The sequence below is a fragment of the Lepidochelys kempii genome, chromosome 5 (assembly GCF_965140265.1).
Source record: "Lepidochelys kempii isolate rLepKem1 chromosome 5, rLepKem1.hap2, whole genome shotgun sequence".
NCBI classification, from domain to species: domain Eukaryota; kingdom Metazoa; phylum Chordata; order Testudines; family Cheloniidae; genus Lepidochelys; species Lepidochelys kempii.
This window is the reverse complement of record NC_133260.1, coordinates 82,658,038-82,671,359: the sequence shown is the minus strand read 5'-3', so window position 1 is coordinate 82,671,359 and position 13,322 is coordinate 82,658,038. Positions and strand designations below refer to the sequence as shown.

Below are 13,322 nucleotides of genomic sequence, written 5' to 3'. Positions count from 1 at the left end.
ATTTGTCCCACTTTCCCAGCTCTCTCCATAACCTCTTTTTACTAATGCAGTAGATTCTGCTTATTAGCAACCTCTCCGAGGTTAGTTCCGAGCAAAAAGGTGCTATTTTCCAGATATTGCCAATAAGCAGAAGGCTCTGTTTTCAGGGGGATGCACAGAAATAGGAGCATGGAACAACAATACACTGCAAAGTAAAATTGTTAACTTTCAGTTCAATACAGTGCTCTAAAAAAACCCCAACCAAACATGACACACAAATAGATACACTGTATAATAGTATACCATAGGGCTTAGAGCAAATTTAGGAAGTCTCACCTTGTTGTGTCTCACAAAGAGTACAGTGGCACACAATTCTATAAAATAAAAGCTTTTTAAAAGCACCAAAGAAAAAAAAAGTTTTTCTAAAAACATTTGTCCAACACCCACTTTTTACAGTTTTCCACCTCCCCCTGTAAATCTTTTTCAATTTTGCAAGCAGCTTCATAACTGTTCTCAAAGCCACAATTCTGGGATATCCTGTGGATAATGTCCACAAGCAAAGGCTCTTTGAGTTTCTTTTCCCAATGCACTATCCTCTTGTTGGTCAAGAGTAGCCTGTGGGTGCTTAACAGCCACTACTGTTTCCAAAAGTTCTGTATCAGTGAGCACACCTTCCACCTGCAAATGACTGTCGAACTCAACAATGACCTCAAATTCCTCTGCTCTTAGGTTTTCAGGAACTGAAACATCAGCCAGCACACTGGTGTCCACCAAGCAGCATTTTTTGCTGTTGATGCAAACCCTCCCTTTCAGAAGGAGTTTCCAAAAGTCTTCTGGAGATCAGTGGCCCATGACTCCCTAGCAAGATCAAGGGCAGCAGAGTTGTTGTTTAACAACATCCATTGTTCTTAGGTGTGGGTCAGCATGAAGAGAGGTTTAAGACAAGCACAGTAGTGAACTTTGAAGTTTTTGGTGACACCTGTGTCCATCAACTGTGTGACTGAGGTTATATTAGGAAGCAAGAATTTTAACAATGTGTGATAGCTCTAGATTAGCTGAATGAGCTGGGCAATTGTCAATCAGCAGGCACACATTGTAGTCTGATAGGACAGCTCTCTGTTCCTGATCTGTAGCCACTCTTAAACAACAAACTAGTTTTCTAGGCATTTGCTGAGCTTCTGTAGATCATGGGCAGCTCTGAGTGGTCCGTCAGGAAATGTGGGCACTTGCTCTTTCTGATCACCATAAGAGTCTGTTTCTCTGTCTCATCCATGTTTGCACAACACAGCAGTGTGATACGGTCCATGTCTTTTTTCCCTCCTGCAAATCTTCCTTCCAGCATGCCAAGGCTTCTGTTAGGATAGCCCTAGTAGAAGAAAGCGGTCTCATCAGCACTAAGGATGTCAAATGGCTGGAACTCCTCTAGAATGTTGGTAAGGTGTCCACCCTCCATTTAGCAGTTGTCAGAAAGTCAGCATCCTGTTTCTTGCCTTGCTGCTTTGATGAGCGATGTGCCAGGCTTTCCATAAACCGAGACAGCCATCTGAAGGGATGAACTCCTTCCCCTACTCTGCCTCCAGCTGACTCACTTTCTGTTTCAGCATTGGCCCAGAGAGTTGAGTACCTTGGCCAAGCTTATGCTGGAACCAGAGCCACAGAGCTTCACCAGCCTCTGCCTGCTTTCCACTGCATTGACACTTGTACTCCTAAGGTCAAGCATCAATGCAATGGAACAACATTGTGGGGTGTTCCCGTGCCCCCATAAAATTAAATGAAATAACGGACTTTGAGATACCAAACTTCTTGGCTACTTGCACTTGCTTAGCACCAAGCTCAAGTAGGGCATCCAGAATCCAAACTTTATTGGCAACAGATATGTCATTTCAAAATCATGGAACACAGAAGAGGTGCTCAATTGTGCATGGCCAGAGCCAGGAAATTGATTATGTAGGATCTCTCCCTCCAAAAAAAGTTACTAAAAAGCAGCATGCCTTTTGCCAATATCCATATTCCATTAATATCAATATTAATGGGATGGGATTGTTTGCCATTAACAGCAATTCTGATAACAGGCAACATCTAAGCTGCCTTTGGATTCTGACCTATTGGGATAATTCCAAGGAGACTTTTACAAGCCAACAGATATAACATCACTGCAATGATCCTGAGCTATGAACACTGAAAATTACTTGTATGTATATGATTCCTTAACCATTCAATAACTCTATTCTTTTCTTAATAAAATTTTAGTTAGTTTACTAAGGATTGGCTGAGAGCATGATATTTGGGTAAGATCTGAAATACAGACTGACCTGAGGGTAGGGTAGGGTAGAGTAGGGTAAGTGTCTGATCCTTTGGGATTGGTAGAACTTTAAGAATGGTGAACTGGGTTTTCAGTGACCTATCACTATATTAGATCTGTTTGCTAGATGGGAGCCAAAGGCTGGAATGCCTAAAGGGGGCTATGTTTGGCTTCTTGTTTACCAGTATGGTGCTACAGAAACTCCTTTGTTACTGGCTTGGTGAATCTAATTATAGAATAAACCACCAGTCTGGGGGATTTTCTGCCCTATTTCTTGCAGTCTGTCCTGAGTGTGGCATTCTCAGTCTGGCCCATCCAGGTACTCGGTCACAGAGGTTATTCCGAATAAGGGGATGTGATGGAGCAGAGAAACCTCACATCAGCACAAAAGGGGTTAAAGAGAGCCTATGGGCCGCGCTAGCTCCACTCCGCTAGACCTGCAGCCAATGCCAGTCCTGCAGGGGGAAGAAAAGCAGAGAACCTGGATCAGTTCACGCCTGATAGGTTGGGCTGGGCAGTTTGCTGTGCGGGGGGATTTCTGACCCAAATGAAATCACCCTGGAAAATGAAGAAAAAGTCTACTAGAGAAGGAGAATGAATACAAAGTAGGGGAAAAACAGAAAGAAAGAAAGAAAGAAAGAAAGAAAGAAAGAAAGAAAGAAAGAAAGAAAGAAAGAAAGAAAGAAAGAAAGAAAGAAAGAAAGAAAGAAAGAAAGAAAGAAAGAAAGAAAGAAGCAGAAGATCATGATGACAACATCAGCAAAAAAAGCAAAACTGAGGAAGGAAATAATAAACCAATATGTTATAATTGTAAGATTCCTAGCCAAAGAAATAAGATTAGGTGACATTAATCCTGTGAAAGTAGTTGACTGGATTTTTTTTAAAAACATAGGGGATATAATAAGAGCCAGAAGACTGTGAGATGGGGATCTTTTCGTTCAATGTGAAGACAAAGAGCAAGCTGATAAACTGCTAAAACCTAAGACACTAAGGAAAGTTAAAATAAATAGGCAGCTACCAAAGTATTTGACTGAAATGAAGGGGGTAATACGTGGAGTGCTCTTAAAACTGACCAATGATGAGATAACCAAAAGCATAGGACCGGTTTCAGAGTAGCAGCCATGTTAGTCTGTATTTGCAAAAAGAAAAGGAGTACTTATGGCACCTTAGAGACTAACAAATTTATTTGAGCATAAGCTTTCGTGAGCTACAGCTCACTTCATCGGATGCATAGGAAAAGATAAAGTGTTAATAATCAAGTGACTAATTAGTAAACAAGGAGAAGAAAGCAAGCCATCAACAGCAGTGCTGATTACACTAAGGGAGGGACTCTACTTGAGAAAATAACACTAGAGTTTCAGATATCCAGAAAAAAAATCATATATCCTCCCATCACCAAGTTGTTATAACTGCTGACAGTATGGGCATGTAGCAACTGTTTGTAAAGGGAAAACGAGTTGGAGTAAATGTGGGGGAGAGCATTCCTATGAAAACTATTGACAAGGATCAAATATAGTAACTGTGGTGATAATCACAGTAAGGCATGCAGAGAGTGAATTACAGTAAGATAAGATAGAGAGATACAAAAGCCAAAAACTGTTAGTAACATATGCAGAAGTCATAAGGAGATTCTCAAAGCATCTAATAGAAAAGGAAGAGAATCAGCACAGGCAAAGGGGAACTGCAGACACAGTCTCTTTCTATAAACAATATGATAAAAACTGTTGAAGGAATAGGTGATGATATACTAGTAGCAGTTAAAAAAATAAATGTTTATTATATTTATGATAGAAGTGAAATTGTACATCACAAACATGGGGAAAAAGAAAAAAATGAAAATTATAGCAAGGGCAGCGCAAAAATACTTGTACGTTAGTGATTTGTCAATGGACTGTATTCATGCAATTTTGAATGAAGTTCATGGTGAAATATGACTAGTATGGGATATCACAATCTTTTGCTGGATTGCACACAGCTTGACAGAGAATTTCAATGACAACGTAACAAAGGGTTTAATAGCAGCAGCTTCTGTGAAGTACCCCAAAACTATAAACTCACTTCTATGGTGGAATAAGAAGTGCAACGTGACAGTTAAAGAAAGGAACAAAGCCTATAAAAAGCTAAAAATACAATGAACAGCGAAGAGCTAATGAAGTATAAAAGTAGTAAGACAATAACACAAAAAATAATACAACATAATATAAAAAAATCAGAGAGTTGGAGGAAGTACTGCGGATGAATAACTAAAGATACCAAGACATCACAAATATACAGGCAAATTAGAAAAATGAATTGGATTGAGACTAAAGGTAACCACATCCCAAGTCTCATTAGGTCTGGCAAATAGTTAAAAGTTCTGATACCAAGGAAGCAGAAGTTTTTGCAAAAACTTTGAGAGGTGAGAAATGATGAAAATCAAAGCAAAATTTCCCACCAGATTTAAAAAACATTTATTGAAAGAGAGGATTTTTTATGTAACTGAGGTAACAATGAAGATACTATACTGAATGAATGGTTTTGTGGGGGAACTTTAAAAAGCTACTGATATCAGCAAGAATACATCCTCAGGTAAAGATAACATATGTAACATAACATTTAAATATCTGTCTGAAATCAGTTTGAGGGTTCTCTTGGAATTATATAACACTATGTGGGGGTAGGGGGGAAGGAATGATATCAGTAGGGTGAAAACATGCAGTAGTAATTCCAACACAAAAACCAGGAAAACTGTCCACAAAACTGGATGCCTATAGACTAATTGCCCTTATGTTCTGAGTAAAATTATGGAGAGAATGGTGAAAAGTGTCAAATACTTACAGATGGGTCCAAAAAAAAGGGGGGTGGGGGGAGAACAGGAAGAGTACGGATGGCAGATGTACTAATTCCCAGTTTTGGCATACAATATAAAAGCATATCATGACAGTCAAACTAGTAGCAATAATCCTAGAATTAAATTGGATCTGAGTAACAGAGTTAGTACAGATGAGGATACATATAGCATTAGCTTGGATCTTAATGGCTATCGCTATTGGGATAACAGGGAATGAAATGTAGGACAAACCAGCTAAAAATTCTGTAAGAAATGGAAGAATTGACAGAGATATACAGTTGAGTAAACAGGAATTCAAAAGCCTACTACAGAAACATTTAAAAGAGGAATGGCAACAAATTTGGATTAATGAAAGAAGATGATGATTTTTTTGTACTGTGCCCTAGAGTTGAGGGCCGGGATAGGAGTAACAAAGTACTTTTGTTTAGAGTACTAACTTGCCATCGTGGCTTAAACAAAACTCTTTTTTCGAATAAATAGACACAAAGATGGATCATGTGCTCTCTGTAACATGGAACAAACAACTAATCACTTTTTATAGGTATGGAAGGGCTTTGAAAAAGAAAGGGAATAGCTTTCTGAGGAATTCAAAGTCTTCAGGTAACAAAAATTACATTATGTGATTTAGTAGAAACATCAGGGAAATGAGTTATTATTAAAAAGCATTGTTACATTACCTGAAAGACAAAGGGCAACTTGAAAGAATATAAACAGCTAAGTATTAAGGAATTATTGTTGGCGGTGGCTATATACTATTCAGTCAAGTCTGATTCACCATAAAAAAGAGAAGATAAAGAAAAACAAAATAAAGTTCAGGGCTGACTGGTGAAGAGGCAGGAGGTCTCTGTACTTGAGGGGAGCTTCACGACAAGCGTGACAGCCAGGACAGCTGCCTGGGGAGAAGGACTGCTTCCCTGACCAAGAGAGACCGTTGACGCGACTGGGGAGCACCCGGCAGTGAGTGAACTTCACTAGGTGACTTTAAGGACATTGTGGGGCTAGGCCTCTCCACCCTGGCCCACTCCAAGCTACAGACAGTTTGGATTATAGGGGCCATGCCTATAAGTGGACACCACTCCAAGCTAAAGACAGTTTGGATTATAGGGCCATGCCCCAAATTGAAGGGACAAAGGTAGGAAGGAGCCCAAGGCAGCAGGCTTAGACTCTGTACTGGGAGAATTCTGCTGATGTTGATTTCCACAGGGCCCTGGGCTGGGACCTAGTGGAGAGGGAGGGCCCTAGGGTTGCCAATTTTGGTTGGACATATTACTGAAAGTTTCATCACATGACATAATCTTTCATTAAAGATTAATATTTAATTCTGGAAGACTCCAGGACAATCCTGAAGTGCTAACAACCCAAGCAGGGCCCAGGTCCACCTACCACACCCCCTTAAGATCTGAGGCCCAGATGCATGTGGAGGCCAGAAGATTCCTGGCCTAAAGTCAGGAATGGCACCTCTGCAACCCAGGCAGAGAAGCAAGGGGCTTGAAGTCAGGTACACTGATCACTCGGCCTCCTGGCACACTATCACAGGGGAATAGTGCTATGTTTAATTTTTAAATTAGGCTTCAACCTGCCACCTAGCACACGCTAAAGTATACCTTGTCTTACCTCCACTAGTTTTAGAAAATGTTAGTTAGACTGTGCTAGCTAACACCTTTAAAAACTCTTTCCTATTCTAGCCAAGACAGACCTCAAGTGTTATTCTCCATTTTAGAGGAAATGGAAGTACAGGGGGGTTAAGGTCTAGATTTTCAAAGGTTTTCAGTTACTAATAATGCAGATGGGTGCCTAGTGGGATTTTCAGAAATGCCCAACCAGCTAACTCCCACTGGAATCAATTTGCTATCCATAAAAGTGTCCAATCCTTTTTTTAATCTTGCTAAATTCTTTGCCTCAGTGACTTCCCATGGTGATGAGTTCCACAGTTTAACTACACATAGAATGAAAAAAATGTTTCCTTTTACTCTTTTTGAATTTAATTAAATGTGTCTCCTTGTTCTTGTATTATGAAACAGGGAGAACAGAGGCTCCCAACCAATCTGCTCTATACTATTCATTATTATATGTACTATTATCGTCCCTCCTCTTCTTTCTAAGGTAAACAATTATAAACTTTTCTCTTGTCTCCTCATGGGAATTTTTCCAAACCCCCAATCATCTGTGTCACCATTCTCTGAACCCCCTCTTAATTCTGCAATATCTCTTTAGAGATGGGGTGAACAGTACTGCATCAGTAATGTAAATGAGGCAACACCACTGACTTTTCTGTATTATTCGCCATTCTATTCCTTATGTAATCTAACATCTTGCTTGCTTTTTTTGGCTGCAGATGCACATTGAACAGAAGTCTTTATTGAGCTGTCCACAGTGACACCCCAGGTCCCTCTCCTGAGTTTATACAGTAAATTTAGCACCTTGCACTGTGTATGAATAGTTTAATTTTTTTCCTCCAAAATACATTACTCTGTACTTATTGACATTGAACTTCACTTGCCAACATGCTGCCTACTCATCTAGCTTGGTTAGGTCACTCTGAAGTTCTCCACAGTCCTCTCTTGTCTTGGTTAACCTAACTAATTTCACATCACATCCACATTTTGCAACCTCGCTGTTCATCCTTTTCCAGATCATTAATATATTTATTAAACAACAACTAGCACAGTACAAGTACTAGTACAGAACCTTGAGGAATTCCTCAAAAATATCTTTTTCTATAATGAAAATTGACTATTTAATCCAACTCTTTATTTTGTCTCCTAGTCTATTTTTGGCCAATGACAGTATTTGCCTCTTATCTTGTGATTACTTAGTTTCTTTAGCAGCCTCTTGTGAGGGAACTTGTCAAAGGCCTTTTGAAAATCTAAATAATGTCAACTGGTTATTTAAACATTCAACAAATGCTAGCAGATTATAAAAACCATGCTGGTTAGACCCTATCATTCCAGGTATTAAATTTTCAATGATCATTTTAAACAATTTTCCAGATTCAGATTTAAAACTTACTGGTCTGTTATTCTCCAGATCACCCCTAGGTACAGCATGTATTACCCCCCAAGTCTCTGGAACAGTAGCTCTTTTGAATGAGAGATTGCATATTTTGGTAGCCTCTCAGCCACTTCAAACTGAAGCTCCCCCAGAACTCCTGGATGTATAACATCAGGACCAGGTGACAAATTGCTTTTTATATCATTAATTTATTCCAGCACCTGTCCTTCTAACAACTTGATCTCTAATAATAGCTCACTTTAATTACCAGAAAAGAGCAGGAGAGAAGGCTGTAATCACATTTCTTTCCATAGCTAAAGCTAAAGCCAAACTGTATCACCTCACAAGACAACTGAACTTCTCTAATTCTACAGTGCTGCCAAGAAGACATCAGGCTATTTTTTTAAGAGACTGTTTTTAGAAAATATTACCTTGTGATAAGTATGGCTGCATCTACTGATGACATGTCTTCTCCCCAACTTGTTGACATTTCTAAATGTATATCATTCTTCTTGCCAAACTCCTCATGTTGCCACTTACAGAAACTCTCCAGCATTTTTTCCCCATGATGCCCGATATACATATCTGCCTGAAAATTGAATTGCTTGTTTTATTATATGAACATGTAAATCACAATGTATATTTCTTTCATCTTTTAATTGTCAACGTGTACAAGTTATGAGATCACAAATCAGAATTTCCTAACAATGCCTCACCCCACAGTTAGTCCCAGTTACTCATGTGAAACTATTATAATAGATTTAATTGTCTGCCATGCATTGTTAATCTATCGTTGTCTAGATATGAATATATTTCTGATTCCTTGTTTTTCACTTTAATGATTTTTTTTCCTGTAGTATATATAAGATATGTGTACAAAGAAAAATGTTCTCAAATAATTTTACAAATATAAGCACGTGATTTGTCTCAGTTAATAAAGATATTCTATTTCATTTGTCATAAAATATACATGGCACAATTGTTTTAACTTCAAGAACAGAAGCCATCTTCATTTGACTTTAATTAAATCAATGCTGGTGAAAATTATGCCCTCAGATACATACATTGGAGCTTTTCACCCATATTCTTCTCCCCATATGTGCTGATCTTCCATTGATACCAGCTGGAGTTCATTGCATCTAGGGAGAGCACTGATACCAAGATCCAGTGTTTGGATTTGAGGGATCTTTTTTTCCTGAGAGGATTACTATATGTCTAAACAAGAAATGCTTCTTTAACTACTAGCCTAAGTATAATTTAATTTATTTAAATGTATAAGTTAAAAATCTCTCTTACATGGATAATAAGATTCCATTTTTTATTTTTGTGAACTCTAACTAAAATATGCAAAACTTTCAGATACTTTGTAAAATAACAAAAAGTCCACATACTACTGCTTTAAAATATGATAAGGGAACAATATGTAAGAGGACTGTTGCCCCTTACTAACATTCAGTGGGGGTGTTTTGGTTGGCTAGCTCCCAGTACTAAAAGAGGATGGGTCTATGGGAAATCAGGACCCTGAGACTGAGTCCCCAGGAACAATGGGGAGAGGCCAATGCTCCAGCTCAGCCTGAATGACAGGGCAGGCAGGCTAATCAGGGAGTCAGGAGGCCAGGGAGCTCCCGTCCTCTGTGTGAGCTGGAATTGCCTGGGTCAGACAGAGTGGGGCTGAGCTAAGGAGAAAGCAGGGGCCCAAGCTGAGCTGCAGGGCAGAGCTGTGCCAGATCCAGAGGGACCAGAAAAGCAACCCAGAGAGAGCGCAGACCCTGTCCTGGGAGCAGAGCTGCAGCCCCAAAGCCAGAGGCACAGCCCAGAGAGAGCAGACTTGGCCTGGGAGCAGAGCTGCAGCAACCAGAGCCAGAGGGGCCAGAAAAGCAGCCCACGAAGCAGGTCAGTGCTGGGAGCAGAGTCACAGAAGCAGCCTGCAGAGCAGACCTGTCCTGGGAGCAGAGCTGTAGCAATCAGAGCCAGAGGGCTCAAAGAAGCTGCCCAGGGAGCTGGAGGCAGTAGCAGTGCAGAGACAGAGCGGTGCAGCTGGGGCTGGAGCAGTCCGGAGCTGGGTGCGGTGAGCAGCTAGAGAGTGTGACGGGGACCCTCAGCAGCGGGCCCACCACAGGGAGACACCTCAGCCAAGAGACTCTGCAGGCCAGGCTTGGATTGTAACCCCAGCAGGGTGGCAACAACACTTGGAAGAAGGGTCCTATCACTTAGAGCCTGAGAGCGTGTGGTCACCACCAGAGCAAGTGTCCAACCCACAGCATCCCTACAGCACAGCCAGGGCCTGAGAAGAAGGCCTGGGACATACAAGGAACAGACTGTGAACTGCCCTGATGTTCCAGAGACATTGTTTGTGATGTTCCCTGCGACAGAGCGGGTTGATGTGTTTCCTTTAACCTTTCCCATGTTTCCTTATTCTTTTTAAAATTAATTGTTGATTAAGTAACTTGAATTTGCTTTAACTTGTATGTAATGGTCAGTGGGTCAGAGAAGTGCCCAGTGTGGAGAGAGTACCCCAGAGTGGGGACACCCTAGCCCCTGTCCTAGGTGACCACAGCAGGGTGGGGGTTGAGCCCCCCAGGAATCCTGGGCCCAGCCTTGTTGGGGTCATGAGGACTCTGCCAGACAGGAGAGTGGAAGGGGAGTCCTCAAGGGCAGGGAGGCCACTGGGTAAAGGAAGTGGGAGCGAGGACTCAGATCCTTTCGCTAGCCCACTTCACCGGGGTAGTGCAGAAGCCAGGAAAGTTCCCCACAATAGCGGGACTATTCCCCCACTTACAAATAGGTCACTCCAAAGAATGACCCACTTTACAACAGCTGATTCATCTCTTCAACAAGGGAACAGGATTTAAAAGATGACTTCTAAAATGATGTCTGAAAGACATATCATGAAAGAGTGGTGCTACATTCTTGTTTTGTTTATGATATGACTGACCTATATCTCATTTTACAACTAACTGTAAGCTTTGAAACTAAAAGGATTTTGCTTTCAGAGTGTAATATCCACATGCACAGGAAAAAAAATAGCTGATAATGGACTGAAGTTTGTAAATACCAGCCAATTTCAACAAAGGATAAATTATGAACCTGGACTAAGAAAAAATCATTTACAATTTTTAGGTTACTTGAAAGCCATATATACCCTCAATTTTGAAATAAACTAGGTATGGGAATTGTCTATCACTGTGTGTATGTATAGCACCTAGTGCGATGAGCTCCCAATTTTGATTGGGGTCTTTCGCCACTACAAATAATTATTATAAATATAACCGAGAAAAATTATCAGGGTGTTATAAGTGATGAGTATTCTATGCCTTAATGAGGCAGCAAGCAACATGCCCCTACCCTTCTATTCATTCTACAAAGTCTTGTCACAGAATAAGACATATTCAGTACTTTCTTACTGGAGTCTCATGAAGTAGAACAAGCTTAGTCACTCGAAGAGTCACTTGAATTCCAAGGCTCTTGTGCTGGAAAAGGTTAAAAACCTTTAAGAAAAAAACAAAACAAAAAAATAAACATGAGTGCTCCCATTGGACACATTGGAATACATTACAGCCTTAAAAAAAATCAAATCTCAGAATTTAAGGATCTCTTAATTTTGTAGAACTTTGACTTGACATTTGAATTTCCTACACATTAAATATAACACAATACTTAGATATTACCATTTTTGAAGTGTGGGGAGGAGGAGACAGATAGGGCTTATCCAGTGTTTGATCCAAGAATCATAAAAGAGCTCTATCTTTTTCCAGATGACCTTGACAGAGCTTTAAAAACTATTGCCCATTTCTTCAAACACTTCCACATGTACATAACGTTATGCCATGAGTCCCACTGAGTTAAATGCAGGACCGAGGCTAAAAGTGAGCAGCAGATGGCAAGAAGCAATAACTCACAGGGCCAAACAGAGTAGTCGTGATCAAGTTTTCACCCACTCTCCATTTCATGATCCTTTATTCTGTGATTTTTTTTTCTTTACATACTGCGGTTACTAATTTTCACTGCCTTCTGGATCAAATAAGTGTGTTGCATTCACATTCATTGCTGGAAGGAAACATAACTTTGTCCGAGACCGTAAGATTGCTTCTCCTCCAGCCACCAAGAAGATCAAAAGATCCTTCTAAATGAGAAGAGTACTTCTTCATAATGAGTTCAGATCAGACTCTTGTCCTAAGCATTCAACCTGAATATAGTTCAAATAACAATATGGGTTTCTAATCAAACAATCATGCTGTTCAAATCCCACTTCTTTAGCTTATTATTATTATTGAAGGTACAAGATATGTCTGCAGAATCATAGCTTCTGTGCTGCTGAACATTCATGGTACATTCTGATAGTCTGTTTAATTTTATGGAATGCCCACTTACAGTTAATTATGCCTGTTGAACAATTGTAATAATTAATTCAATCAATCTCTGGGCATACATTTTTCTTTCTGACAAAATGCCTTGATAAGTTCTAAGAGTTTCCTACCATATTTAAGATGGTTAAAATAAATCGCCTGGCAGCATCTGCTCCATGATATGAAACCATAGCTGGATCTGCAACCACTACAGTTTCTATATTGTACTCCTGGGGTAATTTATAGGAGTATCTTTTTTTTCTTCCTCTTCCTCCTAGTTTTTGATTCCTGGATTTTCTTTTATCTGTAACATAAAAATATTGCTACATGAATTCATCATTTAAAATAGCAGTTTTATATTAGTATCACTGACTTGATATTTTTAGGATTTGCTAGAAAAAGAGTTATACTATGAAATGTCACTGCCAAGACATCTGGGAGTGGAGAGATAACTACAGGATTACAGTAGAACTTTGATTTTACAAACACAAGTCTTATGAACAACCAGTTATACAAACCATTTTTCCCAATGGGAGGGAGGGGGTGGAAAGCCCATAATGAAGGTGACGTTGATGAAATACAACTCCACATCCCTTCATATTCTGATGTCTTCAATGCACTAGAAATCACTTTGCAATGGTTTGTGGGACAAGAAGAAAGCAGTGCAGGGGTCCATACTGCAACTCATGCACTGTACTACTTTAACTCAGACATTGAATTTTATGAACTCCTCAGTACCGAGGTAGTTAGTAAAATAGGGGTTCTACTGCATATGCATTTATAATACAATGTAATAATTAATACATGCTAACATGTATTTGCTAGGGATACATATCCAGTCATGCTTAGTTTGAGGCTATGGACTGTATTCAAG

At 39.9% G+C, this 13,322-nt stretch overlaps 1 protein-coding gene across 1 annotated transcript in view; it reads right to left on the bottom strand.

Annotated features, from left to right (window-relative positions):
* ADAMTS19 (ADAM metallopeptidase with thrombospondin type 1 motif 19) overlaps positions 1-13,322 on the bottom strand; it is a 279,664-nt gene that overhangs the window by 190,239 nt on the left and 76,103 nt on the right. The window contains exons 4-6 of the mRNA XM_073344873.1: positions 12,580-12,752; positions 11,507-11,590; positions 8,534-8,691 (exon numbers count right to left, since the gene is read on the bottom strand). Of these exons, the coding sequence (XP_073200974.1) occupies positions 8,534-8,691; positions 11,507-11,590; positions 12,580-12,752 (415 nt within the window). The remainder of the gene's footprint in view (positions 1-8,533; positions 8,692-11,506; positions 11,591-12,579; positions 12,753-13,322) is intronic.